This window comes from Primulina eburnea, chromosome 16, assembly GCF_022965805.1.
Source record: "Primulina eburnea isolate SZY01 chromosome 16, ASM2296580v1, whole genome shotgun sequence".
Taxonomy (NCBI): domain Eukaryota; kingdom Viridiplantae; phylum Streptophyta; class Magnoliopsida; order Lamiales; family Gesneriaceae; genus Primulina; species Primulina eburnea.
This window is the reverse complement of record NC_133116.1, coordinates 9,015,359-9,035,948: the sequence shown is the minus strand read 5'-3', so window position 1 is coordinate 9,035,948 and position 20,590 is coordinate 9,015,359. Positions and strand designations below refer to the sequence as shown.

The 20,590-nt window shown below is 32.8% G+C and overlaps 1 protein-coding gene across 1 annotated transcript; it reads right to left on the bottom strand.

Moving 5' to 3' along the window:
- Positions 1-262: 262 nt before the first annotated feature.
- On the bottom strand, positions 263-4,331 carry LOC140816426 (uncharacterized). Its single transcript, XM_073175681.1, is given in 5 exon segments — positions 263-704; positions 804-858; positions 861-1,711; positions 2,148-2,695; positions 4,106-4,331. Coding segments are annotated over 5 exon segments (1,875 nt in total). The 5' UTR covers positions 4,271-4,331; the 3' UTR covers positions 263-448.
- Between the last annotated feature and the right edge of the window lie 16,259 nt (positions 4,332-20,590).

The window sequence follows — 20,590 nt, the reverse complement described above, 5'->3', positions numbered from 1 at the left end:
TTTATTTGATATAATTGAATTTAGAACTTGAAATTTTATTTTATATAAAATATAATTAAATTATGAAACTAAATAATATTATCCATGAATAACTAAGAATTTTAAATAAATGAAAACTTGCTAAACTTGTGTTTAAATTAGTTATAAAACACAATTATAATCGATTTTAAATTAATATTATAACTTTACTTCAAATAAATTGTCTGATATTATTAAAGATTAGATTTAAAAATGATGGAGAGACAATGAAATCACCTGCTTTTTCTAACACGAAAACTTTTTAAACATTTTTTTAATATTGGTACAAAATTATGAGAAGGGGAAATTAATAAATTTTCATCGTCGAAACTATATTAAATTAACAAATCATAAACATGAAGATTGGGAATTCTCCATTCACGGAAAATGTTGATTTCTGCTAAGCTCAGATAAAGTTTCAAAAAGACATCTAATCTTGATCAGGCTGGTCACGGTGGAGAACCTCGCCATCTTCGGTTCCATAATTCACCCACGGTAGAAAGGACTCGAATAAAACAGCTAGTGCATTTCGATCTGCAACATCACGTAACACATGGTCTACATGAATATTCCGTAGCTGCTGGTCATTCACGACCGCCCTCTGGTCGACTATGAAGTCCTGCAAGTTATCAGGTGGCATTGTTGGAGTGGTATCCGAGAAATCCGATATCAGCAAGTGAGAGTACCTGAAAAAGAAGCAAAGAGGAAGAGAGATACAATGTTTAGCAAGCACAAATTCTGGCAGATCGATTCAATGATGATCATAGTAACAACAGGACGCTCACTCGTTATTCTCAGATGAAAAGGCTTCTTCCCTCACGCAAGCCCAGTCCCTAGCAATGCTTCCTTGGTCCTGAGCGTCTCAATTACCAAGCGTGCAGAGTCGAGTAAAAGCTTCTGCAGATCAGGTAGCCTCCATATCAGATAACTTTTCTCAATGTATATTGTAATCAAGTGATCCAGGGACGGATTTCCCAGTTCCTCTGATCGAAAGAAACTATGCTCGACCACACTTGTCCACATCCGATCCTTAAGGGGTACCTTGGCAACCAATTTTTTTAATACTGATGGGTGAAGCATCAAGGCCTGCTTCATAAGATCGAGTGAACCAGCTCTTCGAGCATCCACTTGCCCGTCATTTGAACTTTCAGTTTGTTCGAGGTAAAATCTTGCCACAGCAAGTGAGAAAGAAAAATTAGGAAATAGCCACAAGGAATTATCACCTGTATATTCTTTGGAGAAATGTTCCAACCAGGCGTACTCCTCAGCTCTTAAAGAATAGTAGTCCATACAGAACATGCTGCCTACAGGATCATCTGAATCTAAAGAAAGCAACAGCTTACAAATTTCGAGGGCAGATCTGTGGCAGCCGCGTCTGTCCATGTTTTTCATGTGGTTGAAAAGTAGTGAGAAGAATGGTTTGTTCGTCTCATGGACATACTTTAGCTGGCCATTCTGCAAGGAAGTAAATAGTGGATGCCATGCGCATTCCATTGCATAGAGACACTTTGCAATAGCATCAGCCGACATCTGGTGTTCTCCCGTGAATTTGAAATAGTCCGCCAATGTCATTAACGAATCAATGTGATAAGGATGGTACATCAAAATACTTGCAATACCGTTAAGATCGTGCATAGCCTTTGCAGCTTCAAAAGCTTTTTGAGATTGGGAATATGATGATGAATGCACATACCTAAATGGCATAGACCAAAAACTGTTACGAAGTTGCATTCAACATTTCACAGCACAAATTAGCAACTAGAAAAACAGGAGACGACAAAAGACATAAAAACTTGCAATAATCTTCCTAATCAGAGTTCACCCTATAAGGTGGGGTATTCTATGGATTCAAATTCGCACAAAGACTTTCTTGCACTTGCAATTATGTCTCACAAGAATTTTAAATGTGAAGCAAGAACATTGACTAGGACATAATTCTCTTTGACTAGGAGTTGAAACTTTATTTGATTAATCTTTCCCAAGCACCATTCCTTGACGATATCTACGTTTTGCATTAAGCGTACACTTTAAAGCGCCATATGTAATTCCCATATTTCTGCAGTATCTCCAACAATAAAATTAGACTTATTTTCCGCAGCTTCAAGATAAAAGCATTCATCGGCAACTACCTGAAATAGTGAACACCATCTCTAGTCTCAAGCAGTTCCATGGACAAAGATCCATCCCATCGTGGCCAGTGTTCAGATGGAGAAACAAGAATAGTTCTTCTGAGGCTATGAGTCCCTCGTCTCCCACCATGAATCTGCCTAGAATTTACAGATGAGTGACTTCTTTCATATGAATTTACTACCTTGGAACCAAATATCCTACGCAACTCATTTTCAGCCTTTAGAAATTTCGGATCAACCAGTAAGATAGAGGAGTTGAACTGCTTCTTCACCGTGCCACCAGTATTTGCTTTTAGCAGCTTCGGTTTTTTCATACGAGAAGAAATCTGTTGACGGCTACTGCTAAAAGAGCTAGTCTCCAGAGTAAGGTTTTCTAACAACTGATTAGAAGATAATTCATCATTTTCAATGCCTATTTCTTTGTTTTTCTTCTTTTTCTTCTTCTGTTTCTTCGATTTGGTACTCGGCTTTGAATCTGCAGCTTTTAGTGTTGAGGTATGCTCGCCAATGTCACAATTTGAGGTCTCGTCACCAATGTTACCCTTTTCCTGCAGATAAACTGTCATTTATGGCAACAAAAATTTCTAATAGCAATCTAATTGAGAAAACATAAAGAAAAGCATTTTTCCGTTATAGGCATGATTTTCAGGAGCAACAATAAATAGACTGCGTTTGCATATGATTGCAATACATGTGCACTTTAAAAATGCTTCCATCACAACTTCTAGTCATTACAAAGCCAGTACTGAAGTATAGCTTCACACACTTTTGAAGAGGGCAAACACCAAGTTCATTTAATAAATAGTTGGAGCTTTTGAACATAAACGTGCTTTTACAGTGGTGTAGTAGTGGCATCAATCGCAGGATTTAAGTGTGTTGCTGCCCGAAGTAACAAAAGTATGACATAAAGTAATAAACAGCAAGACCGACACATTTAGGTAAGTAATAGAAGAGTCGAGTGATGAACCTTGTTGGCAAAATTTTTGACAGTCACCTATAAATTTAATTCCCTTGCTTTCTCTGAGCTGTGATAGGTGAATGGTCTTATTTTTCCCGCTAGTTTCTATTTAACACCATAAAATACTACAGACCCGGAAAAAAATAGTAGTCTACAGTATAACCAATACGAGAACTGAGAGCAAAATGAATAAACATCAGGTTTTAAGAGGGCGTAGTTAGCCTCAGGAAGCCTCTTAGGAGAGTCTCAATCACTGTGCCATCCACCAGACGGCAAGCAAAAATATAGACCACCATAACTGGTAAGCAATAGCCTATATGTATCAAGTAAATCATCGAATATTACATAAACGACAGCTTACAGTCAAACAATTCTGCTAGAAATTGGAGAGCAAAAAAGCCACTTGATATACAATCGTAAGGGATGTGCTAGAAATCAATTTCAAACTCAATAAGTGATTTTCTGCTTGAATGCCACGAAGCAATTTCCAATTCAACCAGCGAATTTTATTTTAAAGCTGCTTCAAGCAGCACCTACTATGTTAAAGGCCCAAGATCCACTAATCAGCCACATGTTATGGTCTGACATCAGTTACGCTAGAAATAGTGGGTTAGTACTTAAGTTTCAACTAGCAGATTAGTCTTATGGTCTCTCCTCCAAGGTTTCAAGTCATAAATCCACGCGAATGTTCTTTGGTGTTACCTACGCGGTACGGAATATAGCTAGAATCTTTAACGAGCATTAATAAACGATGGTAGATAAAGTAATATTTTATGATTTCGGGTCCAGCAAGGTCTGAACGGAACAACTCTTCAATATTTTCCCCAATTCCAATCTTAAAATCGATCACTTCGCAGAGAGAAAGCCCGAATTCAATCCTCGTCTTCGTTCTTATAAAGTGATTAGTCCAAGATTCATGTTTAAGTAACAATAGCAGTAAGAAAGAAGAAGAGGAAAAGAATTTGTCAGAATAATGATAGAAATGCAAATAAATTTTGACCTGGTCTGAGGCGGTGGAGTCCTCGTCCTGAAGGAGATTGAAAGGATTAGGGCGGCGTATAAGGGCGGCGTCGGAATCGTCGGAATCATTGGCTTCGTCGGAGTTGAGGTGGTGGTGCGGTGGTGCTTGCTCGTTAAGAACCTTTTTCAGCAATCGGGCCGACATCTTCTCTTCGAATCGCTTCTCAAGCGTTTTTCGATATTTTATTTTTGAGAAATTGTTGTGTATGAATATTGAATATACAGACTGACGTTGGCGTTAAATCAACGTCAGGTTTAAAATACATATTAAAATTTAAAAAATATAATATTAAAATTGAAATTTGATAATATATAAAATCAAATTTTTTTAAATTAAAATTTGATAATATATAAATTTTTAAATATTTAAATATATAAAATCAAATATTTTTTAAAAAAATATTATATTTCAATAAAATAAATATTCAAATATTTTTTGTTTAAGATGGACGTCGAATAACATATTAATGTTAAAAGAAATATATATGATACTGAAAATGAAATTTGATAATATAAAAAATTTCAAAAATATACAAAACTTTATATTTTGATAAATTAAATAGTCAAATAGTTATATTGTAGATGGACAAAAAATTTATATATATATTTGACAAAAAATGATTATTTGAACAAGTATTTATATAAAAAAAATTAGAAAAATATTTTTATAAAAGGTTTTATAATGTCGTTTTAGGAAAAAATATGTGTTTGTATAATTATTTTATAAAAATATTTTTATAATTAAAAATATGTTTACCCAATTATTCTATAAAAATCATTTTCTCGTTTTTTTTCTTATTTGCTATTGAGAGATTTTTTTTAAAAAAAATCAAATATTTTTTTTATTTGTGATTGATTTTATTTTATTTTTTTCTCATTTAATGTAAAATTAAATGTATAAAACTTATATAGTTGAAAGAAAAAAGACATAATTTATAATAATATTTTATTTTTGTACAATTAAATATATAAAATTAAAAACATACACATGCTAAAAAAACGTACAAATTCTCATTTCGAGGTGATTCTAGCTTCGAGAGCTCGATTTTTATCCACTGCATTTCGGTTTCAAACTAGACCAGATTTTTTCACTAATGCAGCAACTGAAAGGCCCTGAAGTATTTTGATGACTTCAAATGTATCGATAGATGATATTTAGCTATGGTCGGTTTCTGGCCAATGGCTGAATACTTCAGCTGCTGCATGCAATACTCAGTTGGAAACCGAGCTTGTTGTACCCTAGAACATGTCCTCATCGGATCTATCATCGCCTATACATGTGACAAAAATTTGATATGCATCATTTCTGTTGCATTCTTGACCAATCCATGGGCTTTTGTTCATGCCTAGCAAGATGTCATTTTGCTAGGCAAAATTTTCTGAAGAGCGGAACTAGATACATTATCCAATATCCATACCATTGGTTTTACCTCAACGATTCGTTGACCATGTTTTACGACCACATAATTGTTAGCAAGCACGCTCTCCAAGTGATCAAGAAGTTCTTTCGCTTGCTACGAGCCAAAATCGGGGTCAGCTTTTTATGGTGCCAAATTAAGAACTATGCTGCAAAATCCAAGAGTCATGTGTAGCCTCTGTGTAATGTTCATTACTGGTTAGACAATATTTCTCCAACCCAAGTCAAATGATTATGCTTTTATTATTGATTTTACACTTCTAAATTTGTAAGATAGCAACTAAATATCTTGTTAGATTCCTTAGTTTTGGTGATAACAAACATTAACTTGTTGTATTAGATCAAGTTATCTTTGTAATATTTCAGTTACTCGACCGTCCACTGAAGATTCATAAGAATTTATTCAAACGGTCTCGAGATGCAAAGATATCCAACCGCTTTATCATTAGCAACATATTTGATATATTAGACCTCTCAAGCATTCAATATTGTAGCATAAGGATTACTTAGTCATTAACCATATTGAAGTACATCTATAAATGGTTGAGTAAAGTCATATTCAGAAACAATTGTCTTACAAGTAGCTCACCTAATTTATCAGAAAAGATGGTAGGCTGATCATGCACGACAAACATGGTATCAGAAGATCAAATTGTTTTCCTAAAAGCCTATGCGCAGAGCTAGTTACTTTTTGTCATCAGTGGTCATTTCCTATCACATTTGATAAATGTCAAATTTCTTATTAATTGAAGTATATGATAAATCAATAAAGGACAACGATAGCAGTCTTTTGCATGAATGCTCATTTAATGAGTTACAGTCGAACGTTGAACGAGAAAATGCAAGAAGCACAATAAAAAAAAATGCCAAAAAGAATTTATACTACAACGAAATAACACACAGACAATACTTTGATATTCACCACTGCTCAAGAGCCCTTATTTCAAAGAACATTGATAAGATCTTCAAGGATCATTAAGGGCTTCGGTCAAATTACTCGACCGTTTCTGTCTAGAACGTCTGAAGAGTTGTTCGACAGTTCAAAACTGAGTATTCACTTCTTTACTTCATTTGTGTTGTTTTGATTATTAGAGCGTGTGTCTTAACCGTTTGAGTTAACTAGGAATTTCTACCTAGAAAGTGGATAAGTCCTAAGGTTGAATCAGATTATGACAAAAACATGTAAAACAAAAGTATTTTGGTGAAATATTTCCTAGATGGAAAAAAAAGTGAAGTAGGAACTTGAGTCTCCGAACATCCATAAAATCATTGTGTTATTTCTTTCCTGCACTTATTTACTTTGTTGACTTGCTATATTTGAGTATATGATATTCATAATAATCATTGGACTATGTTCTGCGCCATTTGTGCTCCGAATGTTCTTAAATTTGAGAAATAAGGTCTTATATAGCTAACTCTATCAACACCGTCGCATTATGTGGCAATGTTTTAGAGAAAAAATACCCATTTTCCATCGTAACATTTTTTTTCCCATTTAAAGGTTGCGTACAACATTATAATTTGTAGGGAAACAAAATAATAACTTTTCCTTAAATTTTTAGTTTCTAATATATTAAACTATTATTTTCAAATCTTAGCCTGATGATGACTAGCCGTGCTACCCACAAATTAATGAAATTACACACTTCCAAATGAAAGGAAGCATAGTGAAACTGATGTAAATACATACATAAATAAGACTTCTACACGAATGGACACATTTCAAATCCTTTCATCATTCAAACTTCAAGCTTTAACACATGCAACAAAAAAAAAAATTATGTAGAGACGATCAAAAGAGGAAGTGTTTTCAACATTGTTATGACATTCATATTATGCCTTGTTAAGGTTGAGGCATATAGAGTTTTCAGGCAAAACAAATTCTTTGATTATATATTCCAAACATAAATCATGAAAATATTTAATGTTTTTCCCCAAACTTCAATCATCACATAAATCATTGAGTGGAATAGTATAAGTAATAATCCACAAACATTTTCTGTTGGAATATTTCATGATTGCAATCTTGATTTTGATGTTTGGAGTTCGAAACGCTACGAATGAAAATAGGAGAATCGTTAACAGACTATTTTTTACGGATGACGACAATCGTAAACAAGATGCAGATCCATGGTGATAAGACGGAGGATGTCAACCATAGTTGAGAAGATTCTTCGGTCCATGACACCGAAATTCAATTTTGTAGTCTGTTAAATTGAATAAGCCAAATAGAGGAAAGAGGACGAGGCCGATGTCGAGGAAGAGACAGAGGATTAAATGACCGCATACAACAACAAAGATCAGAAGATAACCATGATAATGATTCACATGGAAGAGGAAGGGGTAGAGGCAGCTACCATTCCTCTACTTATAGGCCAAGGTCAGTAGACAAGTCTAACGTTGAATGTTATCGGTTTCATGGTTATGGTCATTACAAAAATGAATGTCAAACAAATTAAAACAAATAACTTGGTGAAAAATCAAACTTTGTAGGCAAGCAAGAAATATGTTTCTCACTTTTAATGGCATGTCATGATAAGGAGAAAATTTATCAAAATCTGTGGCATGTGTGCAGACAATTTTGCATTCTCAGAGCTAGACGAATCATTTTGAAATACAATAAAATTTGGAGATAATTCTTCAGTTTCTGTTATAGGAAAATGACACATAACGATCCGGAAAAAAGAAAATTTTGCTAAGGTTATATCTAATGTTTTCTTTGTTCCTGATTTAAAAACAAATTTGCTTAGCATTGGACAACTTCAAGAAATGGATATGAGATCAACATCAAAGATGGAACTTGCAGTATTCAAGATCCAGAGAAATGATTAATTGCACAATTTAGTATGACTTCAAATCGTATGTTACCTTTAAATCTCCAAAATTTTACCCATTTATGCTTCTCTGCAAAAATGAAGAATGTTGCTTGGTTTTGGCATTTCCGATATGAGCACTTAAACTTTGGTAGACTCAAGACACTGAAGCATAAAAATATGGTGATCGGCCTTCCTAAAATTGAATCCCTTAAACAAATATTCAAAAAATAAGTTGTTAGCAAACAATACTGAAATCAATTTCCCCAAGGGAAGTCATGGAGAGATAAAAAGGCTTTGAAGTTGGTTCATTCCGACATTGTGGTTTGATAAATCCAATTTCAAATGGAGGTAAAAGATACATTATTACCTTCACTGATTATTTTAGTCGGAAAACCTAGGTATACTTCTTACAGGAGAAATCTGAAGCTTGTGCAACTTTCAAAAATTATAAAGTGTTGGTTGAAATAGACATGAATCTTTCATTCAAAGTTCTTCGTACAGACCGGGGATGAGAATACATCTAACATGATTTTGCAAATTTTTGTGATAATCATGGAATCAAAATACAATTTACCGCAGCATATTCACCTCAACAAAATGGGGTATGTGAAAGAAAAAATCTTACTAGTATGAATATGATGAGAAGCCATTTGACAAAGGGTGGACTACAAAAAATTTTCTGGCCTGAAGCCGTTAACTAGAGCATTCATATATTAAATAGAAGTCCCACACATGTTGTTCAAAATATGACACATGAAGAAGCATGGAACATGCATAGAACCAACTGTAGATCATTTCAGAATTTTTGGATGTATTGATTTTGCTCATATACCGGATGAGAAAAGAAAAAAGCTTGATGACAAATGAGAAAAATGAATATTTCTTGAGGTTAGTGAACAGTCGAAAGCTTACAAGTTGTGCAATCCTCTCACCAAAAAATTGTAATCAGTCGCGATGTTCTTTTTTATGAAGAGAATTTTTGTCCGTGGGAGATCTCTAGAAAACAACAAATTCCAGTGGACTTTTGAGAAGAAAATCAAGAATTTGAGAAAAACCAAGCAGTTCCAGTACCACCACTTTCAACAGTCATAGAAATTGATACTACAAACTCACAAAGTCCGCCTACTGGAGGAGATCAACGACCTCAACGTGTCAGAAAAGGACTTGTATAGATGACCGATGATGAGGTATCTAGTTTTGATGATTCACTCACACATTTTGTTCTATTCTCATATTGTGATCTTATGACATTCGAAGATGCGGAACAAGAATCCAAGTGGCAAAAGGTAATGGATGAAGAAATTGCAGCTATTGAAAATAACAACACTTGGGAATTAGTAGAACTTCTAGTAGGACAGAAAACCATTGGTGTGAAATGGGTATACAACACTAAAGTTGAAAGAAAATGACGAAGTCGATAAATACAAGGCTCATTTAGTATCTAAAAGCTACAAGCAAGAGTTCGGTGTTTATTATAGAAAAGTGTTTGCTCATGTGGTAAGACATGACACAATCAGATTGATGATTTCTCTAGCAGCACAAAATTCATGGTCTATTCTCCAGTTAGATGTAAAATCAGCTTTTTACATGGCGACTTTGAAGAACAGGAATATATTGATCAACCTCATGTATACATTAAGGTTACAAATGAACATAAAGTTTATAAATTAAAGAAAGCTTTATATGGATTAAAACAAGCTCATCGCGCTTGGTATAGTAGGATTGATGCATATTTTTTAAAGAAAGGTTTTAAAAATTGTCCTTATGAGTATACACTTTTTATTAAACTTGATAGAAGAAATAGGCTCGTTGTTTGTTTTTATGTGGAGGACTTAATCTTTACAGGAAATGATAGGGCCATGTTTGAGAAATTTAGGAAGCCTGTGATGGTTGAGTTTGATATGTCTGATTTGGGTATCATGCATTATTTTTGGGTATTCAAGTAGAACAATCTACTGCTGGGATTTTTATTTCTCAAAAGAAATATGTGCATGAAGTTTTAGAAAGATTTAAAATGAAGAATTGCAATTCATTGAGCACTCTTATGGAAACAAGATTGTGAAGCTTGTTAGAAACTATGAAGAAAGAAATGTGGAAAACATTCTTTATAAGCAAATAATGGGAAGTTTAATGTATTTGACAACAACAAGACCATATATAATACATGTTGTGAGTCTCATCAGTAGGTACATGTAACCTCCATGTGAGATGCATCTTTCAGATTGTGGGGACCCGGACGCTAATCATGTTCTTAATCGTCATTGGGACTAAATCAATTATAATAATCAGGGTCTAAATTTTTTTTTAAAATGCGGAAGGTAATGGAATCAAACTCCTATACATATCAGTATAAAAGTATAAATCTGATAAAATATACAATCATACATACTCAGGTTCAACATCTACTATCAAGTGTTCAAACCCTAGCTCTAATCCAAGTCCGGTATCACCACTCTAATCTCGATCTGTCTTCATCTCTGTGACCATGTACCTGTCCCACCTGTTGTCATGTACACATACAAACAAGACAACAGCCGGATAACTCCGGTGAGATATAAATATCTCAGTATAAACAATGTATTAAATGCAATCATATAAAACATATATAAAAGCATAAACAAACATCAAAACATGTATCCAGTCTGACTACATGAATCAATGACTCGTAATCTAATCTTATCTTATCTCAAATCTAGGGATCCAAGTCTGTCTCCCAAGACTGATGCAGAGATAGCGGCGATGACAGGCATTTCTTATGCATCTACGATTGGTAGCATCATGTATGAGATGATATCTACACGTCCTGACGTGGCTTTCGCACTAAGTGTAGTGAGTAGATATCAATCGAACCCCGGTCTTCCAAATTGAAAAGCTGTGAAAGACATCCTCAAGTAGTTGAGAAAGACCAATAAATTGTTCTTGGTCTATGGGGTGGAGAACTGAAATTGGAAGGCTATACCGACTCTAGCTTCCAAAGCGATTTCGATGACTCGAAGTCAACCTCTGGATTTGTATTCATGCTCAATGGTGCTGCTGTCTCTTGGAAGAGTTCCAAGCAAGACAATACTGCGGATTCCAGCACAGAGGCCGAATACATTGCTGCATCAGATGCAGCAAGGGAGGCTGTTTGGATAAAGAATTTTGTCCAAGAGTTGGACGTCATTCCTAATTGAGTTGCTCCTATCCCAGTGTTGTGTGACAACACGGGAGCTTTAGCTCAAGCAAAGGAGTCAAGGTCTCATCAGAAGTTCAAACATGTATTGAGTAAGTACCACATCCTCAGAGAGATTGTGGAAAGAGGAAGAAGTGTCTTTTGACATAGTCGGCTCCGCAGATAATGTTGTTGATCCACTAGCTAAGCCTTTACCTGGACCATTATTCGACAAGCATCGCGAATCAATGGGTTTAAAGCATATGGGTAGTTGGCTCTAGTGCAAGTGGGAGATTGTTAGAGTAGGTGTCCGTCGAGCCAAGTGTTGGCCGAGTGTTCACAATGAAACTCTATGTATAAGCAATCTTTATTTTAGTAATATTTGATATTATTATTTTGGCACATCTTTATCTGTATACCCATGCTAGTTGCATAGATAAAGCCCTTGAATATACAAATAGTAGAAAGAATATGAGATGCTCATATGATGAGTATCATGAAACTCATATTTGTAATACTGTATATTCTAAACAGTTCCTAGTCGATTCAGCCGCCACTAAGAAGGATATATGCCGCTCGAGTTAGAGACTAGTATCTGCGATGTGAGTACCATGTTTCATTGGTAGGGGACATTGTGATGTCCGAGCATGCAGATAGGTGCTCCTGGTAGAGTGCACTGAACAACCCTCTATTAAAGGACTTTCCAAGTGGTTCTCACTTATCGAGTGGAAGTGTCCTAGTTTATGGTTGTACACCATTAGTCCTTATGACCCGGGACAACATTGAGACTCTATGTGCTAGCATTTCACTTTGACTTGTTTACCGACTCTTATGGGGTCATCAGGTGGCAAGGTTGGGTATTCTGTCGAAACACATAGGAGTCGATGCATTGTAGTCGGGGATTCACCGCTTACCTTCGGGTATGGATATCTTATGTGTTATCATGTGTATGTAGGTTGAAATCTCTGGCCAGAGTATGGTTGTAATTATGAAAGGGGTTTCATAGATTACACCATCGATGCAACTACGACATGACACATAGTATCGATTCATTGACAACTCTCGATATACCAATGGTTGTCAAATCGGTCGGGATATATGAGTTGAAGGGACCGTACTGTACGCTAACCATAATTGAATGGTTCTTGCAGGCACTATCATTTGATACCTAGGGAATCATGTAAGCGATGCTGCTAGGCGTTTAACATGGTTGGTTGGGTACTATCAGACTTGAGTTCTGACATTCTTTTTATCAAGGAGTTGATAAGTAAGAATGGAGCAATTGGGGTATGCTCATATAAGGACATGTTTAGTCCGAATCACATGGAGATGTGAACCCACGGCTAGTTGTATCAATTAACCATTGAGGGCCACACAAGTACTAGCTTTTTAGATCCCGTTGAGAAGTAAAATAGTTCAATGTGTTGAACGGCTTATAAAGGAGTTTATAAGCGTAAGGAAAATTAGAAGTATGACTTCTATAAAGGAGAAAATTAGTTCAATGTGTTGAACGGCTTATAAATGAGTTTATAAGCGTAAAGAAAAATAGAAGTATGACTTCTATGAGAGAAATATAAATTTTGATTTATGGAAGTGTTCCTAAATTAAAATTTGGCCGAGTGAATAATGTATTTGAAAATTGTGATTTTCATAAACATTATTATGGACTAAATTAAATTAATTCAAGTGTTGAATTAATTAAACACTAGTGGACCTAGTAGAGTCCAAATAATTAAATTAATTCAAGTGTTGAATTAATTAAATAACATTGGGCCTTGTAGAGCCGAATTAGAAATAATTATTTAACTAGTGGGACTTGGGTAAATTCAAGTAATGTTTAATTAGTCTCAAATATGTTTGAGATAATTAAATTTAGTCTATGGTTTTTATTTTGATAAAAAACCATATAATATGCATGTATGAGAGGTGAAAGGTTGGGAGACTACTTTTTGAGTTTTCAAGGCATGGCATGCAAAAAGTTGGCATCTACTTTTCACAAACCAAGACAAGTCTCTCCTTCCCTCCACAATCTTGCAATGGCCGAAACTTGAAGCTTGTTCTCTCCTCATTTTTCTCTCATTTTTGTTCTTCAATTTGTTGAGGAACACCACACTTCTCTTTGAAAAATCCTCATATTTTTCTAGTGCAAAATATGAGGGGGTCTACCTAGTTGGTGGTGGGCTTAATTTGAAGGAAAGATTCAAGAAGAAAGGAGGAGAGCTTGTAGATTTATCTTCCATTCAAGAGTAAACAACTTGGTTGGTGCCATCATCAACCTCAAGAGGTTGATAGGTAACGATTTTCTTACACCCTATGTATGACAATGGTGTTTAAATGTATTTGCTACAACAAAATGATGGTGGCCGAAAATTTATTCTTGAAAATTAGATTTTTTTAACTTCCGTTGCGCTTCCGGTCACCGTAACCGATCCCCTTTCACTAGGCTGTCTGCCCTAGACTCGGACTCTGACTATGTTCTAAGTCAATACATTAACATATCAATCTGATAATCTGCAAATATCAATGTAATAAAATAAAGTATGTGATTTAGGGAAACTCAAGTCAAACCTAACTCGAGTTGTGCAATCCCGAATCAACATTTATTTATACCTTTCTTGTTGTCGCTCTGACACAATCGAAATCTGTCACTGTTCAATCTGGCAATGACAATATCAATATTCTGTATCAATATTCTAATCAAATCACAACATCTCTGTTTTATCAAATTCTGACAGTACAACAGTACAATCTTGCGATACTGATAATACTATATCAGTCTATATCAATTCCAAACATTTACAATCAACCACTGTACCAATCTGGTATCGATTCTAGTTAATTTCCTTCTGAAATTCATAACAATTCCATATTCAGTCCGTTTCTTAATCTGACTTCGATTCTACGCTGTCTAACATGTCAAAAACAACATATATGACGTGTATTCAATTCTAACAAAATCATAATTTCAAAACATGTTAAAACGTAATAAAACTTACGTCCAGTTGTAGCCTATGTTGATAGGAACACGTTACCGAAGTCGGATTCTAAATCAGACGGCCGAATTGCTCGCAAATTAAAATCTAGAATCAAAGTTCACGAGTTTCCCTTACTTTTCGATTTCTTCTTTGATTCCCTAAAGATTAGTATGTATATATATATATATATATATATATATATATATATATACAAACGTTTCATGCAAAGCCACCCGTCCAATTCTCCTTCTGCATGTCTCGCGCTCGAGCGATGGTAATTTACCGCTCGAGCGCGGCCCTCACTGTTCAGCACTTTCAAATTGTGCCCTTGGCGCTCGGGCGGTCAAAAACTACCGCCCGAGCGCCAACTCTTCTGCCCGGACATAATTTTTATGAACACTGGCACTCGGGCGGTCATAAACTAACGCTCGGGCGTCAGACTTTCTGTCTTCAAGTTATGTAATTTATATGTATGGCCCGATTGGTCTTGTAATAGCCCTTTAATAATCACATTAACTTAGTACTCCATACTTGTCTCGATTAAAAATCTATAATCGTAATTTAACATGATATAAAATCTTGGGCATTACACAGATGCTAAAGAATTTTTAGATACTTGCAAGGAACCATTGAATATGGGCTATTGTATAAAAAAGGTGAAAAGTCAAATTTCTTTGGTTTTACTGACAATAATTATGCAGGTGATCTTGATGATAGAAAAAGTAATTCCGGATATGTATTTATGATGGGTTCAGCAGCTTCTTCATGGTGTTCAAAGAAGCAACCGATTGTTACTTTATCAACAATTGAAGCTAAGTAAATAGCTGCAACTTCATGTGCATGTCAGGCTGTTTGGTTGAAGAAAATCCTCGAGGAGTTAAATTTCAAGAAAAAAGGGCTAGTGACAATTTTTTGTTACAATAGTTTTGCAATTAAACTGTCCAAAAATCATGTTCTACATGGAAGAAGCAAGCATATAGATGTAAAGTTTCATTTTTTTTAATAAACTTGACAAATTAATGTGTCACTGATCTTGTCTACTGCAAAAGCGAAGATCAATTGGCTGAATATTTACCAAACCACTGAAATTATGCACGTTCCAAAAGTTGATAAAATTGCTAGGAGTTTGCACCTTAAATGATGCAGATTAAAGTTTGAAAAAAATTGGCTATTGATAGTGTTGAGCTGAATGTTTGAAAACTTTTGGTTTAATGGAGGAATTATTGGATGACTTGGTCAACAATAATAGTGGGTCTTTCTTGAACTTGTTTTACAAACACTTTCGTGCATTTATCTTTTCTATTTCATTTTAATGATAATAGCTTAGCCCTAGTTTATAGAAGTAAGTTTGCACATTCACAAATTTTTAGTTAATGAAAATCTGTTGCTAATTTTTGGTGATGGACGTTGTAATATTTGTCTATTTAAGTAATTCACTCAATGAATAAATGAGAAGACAAGAAAAATTCATTCTCTTCCAATATCTTATTGTGTCCTCTCCTGTATGTCCTTTGATAATTTTACAATAGGGCTGAACCCTAGCCTTTGTTCTTTCAACTTATTAAGCCCCAAATCCTCGATCAAACCCCCAAAGCATCCCTAGCGACGGCTGGGGTGGTGGTTTGGGGATCAAAAGTAGCGACAAAAATGAGGTTCGATAGTTTGTGGACGAAGATGTGAAAGACAATTTCAGAAAAATAACTTATTTAGAACATCACCCTATTTATTACTCGATCTGTTTTTTACCCATATATCTTCCAATAAACACAAAAAAGTACCTCTAAACGATTCTTTAAAAGTATACTTGAATGACAATTTTTTTAAAATGTTTTTATAAAACTTCATAAATATATAGTCCAAACACATTTTTTAAGTTTTTCCACTTATAAATGCTAAAACGTTGTTAAAATATTTGTCCAACAAGAGCTAAAATCACGTTGGTTTTAACGTTTCTCGATCTTCCATCGTCTTTGTAGCATATATTTTCATTTTGGAAAATTTTGTATATACATTTTAAGTTACATTCAAGCTTATATTTTATATAATAAATTACAAAAATACTCTTGAATCCAATTACATCTCTTTTATTTTTTTATTCTTTGTTAACCTTAAAAATTAAAAATGTCATCAATCTTTAAGTTGATATTTAATACTTCAAAAAAAAGTACAATTAACATGACTTATTTTTATAAATGTTTTAGTAAAAATTAAATATATTGGATGGATCCAACGAGTCAACTCGTATCAACTTTAATATGGGTTAGGGTCGGTTCGTATTTACGCATGGATGGGTACATTCATCTTTATTTGGGAATTTGGGCCTACTAAGAATCAGCAAGGTTCACAAAATCTGGACTTGTGTTAGATTTGTCAACATAAATTTTCTAAAATTGGAGTAGGATACTGAGATATCTGTGTTTATGAATAAGTAATGCATAATTTATCATATGAATTTATTAATATATGCTGCATTGAACATTGAGTTATTCATTATGAATGAGTTTGGATTTAGGGATTTTAAGGCAATGTGTGATGTCTCTTGTTCACATGTTAAAAATTAAAGATTTAAACTGAATTTATAATGAGCTATAATGGACTTCTACAACAACTTGGGTTAATCATTTTCGTAAAGCGGTGATCAATAAGAAGTAGTTGTTATAAGGTGCCTATTGTGCAGTCACATAGGTGCGGACCCAAGCTTGAGCTCGGGGCGTGACGTAATGTATCCGCAGAGTGACATATATCTAATCATTCCATAAGTAAAGTTTTTTTTAAAAAAAAAAAAAAGTGTATCCAAATTGTTGTGTGCAATAATTATTCCAAATAAGTAGAAAAATTGAAACGTGTTGCTTGAACTGTTGTATGATTTAAACTATTTGAGTTACACCGTTACTATTAGCTGTTGATTTTGGTAAAGTGACAAGCGCTCGGTCCTATAATTGATATTAGAGTCAATGGCACGAATTTGATTCTCATTGACTAGAAGAAGTACAATTATTGGAAGGAATATTGTTAGGTATAATAATTGCCTCGGGTGGGTAGACCAACTGAAATGTGACGATTTTTATGTTGTACAGTTTAAAAGATTTGAGTTGCAACACTGCACCAGCTATTATTTTAGTAAAATGACAAACACTCAAGTCTACACAAATTAATTTTCATACTAAAAATCTCGACGATCGTAAATTTATGGTTTGCCCACAAAATAGAGTGCAACTTTTTTAAAAAATAATTATATTTATACTATATATTATATACTATGTAATAATACATAAACCCTTTAGATAATTACATTTATCATTTTAATGGATATACAAAAATACTCATATTTCATTTAATAAAAGTTGTCATAAAAACCAATTTTTGTAAATTCTAAAAATAAATAAATAAATTGTTAATCATAGTCAATACTCCAAGATTTTAAAAACGATTAATTACGGTCACAAAAATTTGTACCCGAATTATTGCATACATGAGTTGCTAGTTGAATAGTATCTTCTGAGTTAGTTATTTCAAACAAATAATAATAATAATTTTATTTATATTTATTCACGTAATTCTTAATCAAAACATAAACTTTGAATAATTGCTTCGTATGATATGTAGTGAAAAATGTAAAAAAATTATCGGCCAAAAATTGTTGAATTTATTTATTATATCATGTTTAATCAATTTTTAGCATATAATTTGTATGAAAAGTAATAATTATCCATGTTAAAAAAACTATCAAAATATGATGCTTAAGTTGAACGATTATTATCAACTATAACATTTAATAAACTTTCAAACATTCAATCATATAACTAGTATCAAAATCAAAATATTCAATTTACCAGGAGTTACAAGGTAGTCTTGATTATTGAGAAACAATAACTAAACAACCTAAAATTTAAAATATTAAAGTTCCATCACTATCACCAGCTAATCAGCTATAATTTTTGTTAAAACATACTTTAAGTTTTTAATATTATACATAATAAATAATAAGCATTTTTATTTTTATATGTATTAAACTATTGTGTGTATTATCGTGTGTAGTTTCCAAATTTTTTAACATTGAGATTTGAGTGTATGAACAAATATTTATTGTAATTAAATAATAACTAATTTTTACATTTAGGCCAAGTACTTTTTAGTATAATAATCAGTTAATAAGTCAATCTTTTATATATAAACTAAAGGAATTTTTGGGAGAAATTTGTGTAGAAAATTTTGGGATCTTAGAAATAAAAATTTCACCTGAAATTTTTTAAAAAATAGGTTTTGAAATAATGTGTCAAATTGAAACACTCATTTTTGTCCTCTAAATTACATATTTATATTTAGCTATATAATTAGTCATACTTGGGTATTGACCCGTTAATTTTAGTTTGATGTTGTGGAATTTTAGGTGGAATTTTAACTAAGATAATTTTCGTCCAAATTGAAAATTAATTAAACTTGTTTTCATGTCATCAGATGTTACAACCTAGTCAGATATTTCTAGCTAAATTTTGACATTGCGATAAAAATCGGATCAAAATAGCCAAAAATAGTGTTTTCATAATCGGATCGATAATCAAACCAATCTACCTTTAAATAACTGTTCGATAAATCGAACCAAAATACTGCTATATTATATAAAATAATAAACAATATATTTAAATTATAAAGATGTTAAATATGTATATAAATGATAAATATTTTTATTTACCACGGTTTAATTAAATAAGCTCTAATACTACTAAAATAATATTTGTAACAAAGTTTAAAATCCAAATAATCATATATATATATAATCAAAAATAAAATTTTAAAAATAAAAAATGTGAACCTGTCCATCTAGTTTTTAACTGGTTTACCGGTTCAATATCGATACGATCGGTTTTGATTGTTTTAGTCGATCAAATGATTTTTGGAAGTAGTTCGAAACGAACCTGTAACCGCTTCTCGGTCGAACCAATCTATCTGGTTCTAAAAACATTGGCCAAAATTTAAAAGTTAGCATAATAATACCTAAGTTTGACTAGTTATAATATTAGAAAAAAGACTAAGTTAATGTGAGACAGTCTCACGAATCTTTACATGTGAGACGAGTCAACACTAACGATATTCACAATAAAAAGTAATACTCTTAGCATAAAAAGTAATATTTTTCATAGATGACCCAAATAAGATATCTGTCTCACAAAATATGACTCATGAGATCGTCTCACACAAATTTTTGTCTAAAAAAATCGATAAAATTAGAAGATCAGAATGATTTTTTCCGATTAAAAATTAAACTAAATATAATTTTTTATTAGTTATTTATTTACATTACATTATTAAGATCAAATAATGTAAGTAACTAATTTTAGTGTCAGTTATTTAATTTTAAATTATAAAAATAGCCCTTCAAAAATACAAAATCAATCGAGGTTTATTTGAAAAAAAAGTATCGTAATTCTAATGAAATTTTTATATAACATCGTAGTCCAAAACTGATTAATCTAACTTTAGAAAAGCAACTTCATTTTCTTCATAAATGTCATAAACTTCGAAGGTTTTAGTGACTAAATATCTTATATGGTAAAATTGTTTAGTTTATATTATATAAAGCAAGTAAATATTTTTGAACACATGCACTTTGAATCTTTCCAAACAGTTATAACCATGAATACAGAGATATATACTCAATATAAAATAAAACATTTATAAACAATTTATTTTATTAAAATTAAACTACAATCCAATAATTCAATAAAAAAATTTAGAAAAAAATATTAGAATCTGATCAATTTGAGTTATTTGCTATGAAAAATCTAGAAAAAAAAATGTCAATTTAGTCTTGTATGTAGATTTGTGTGTGACATTTTAAGTATTCTATGTTTATTTGAATCAATTATAGTCTTACAATGATGTTATTTCCATCAATTTTAGTCACTTATTTCCAAAATCATGTAATTAAATTATTGATATTCTTGTCAAATGTTTGTAAATACGTAGTCAAAATTTTTTCTCGAGATATGCACGAGTATTTTACAACGTAATTATAATTTTAACAATTATATCAACCATTTAGTTACATTATTTTGATGAGACAAACTAAAATTAATCGAAAAGACATTTATGTAACTATAAATGA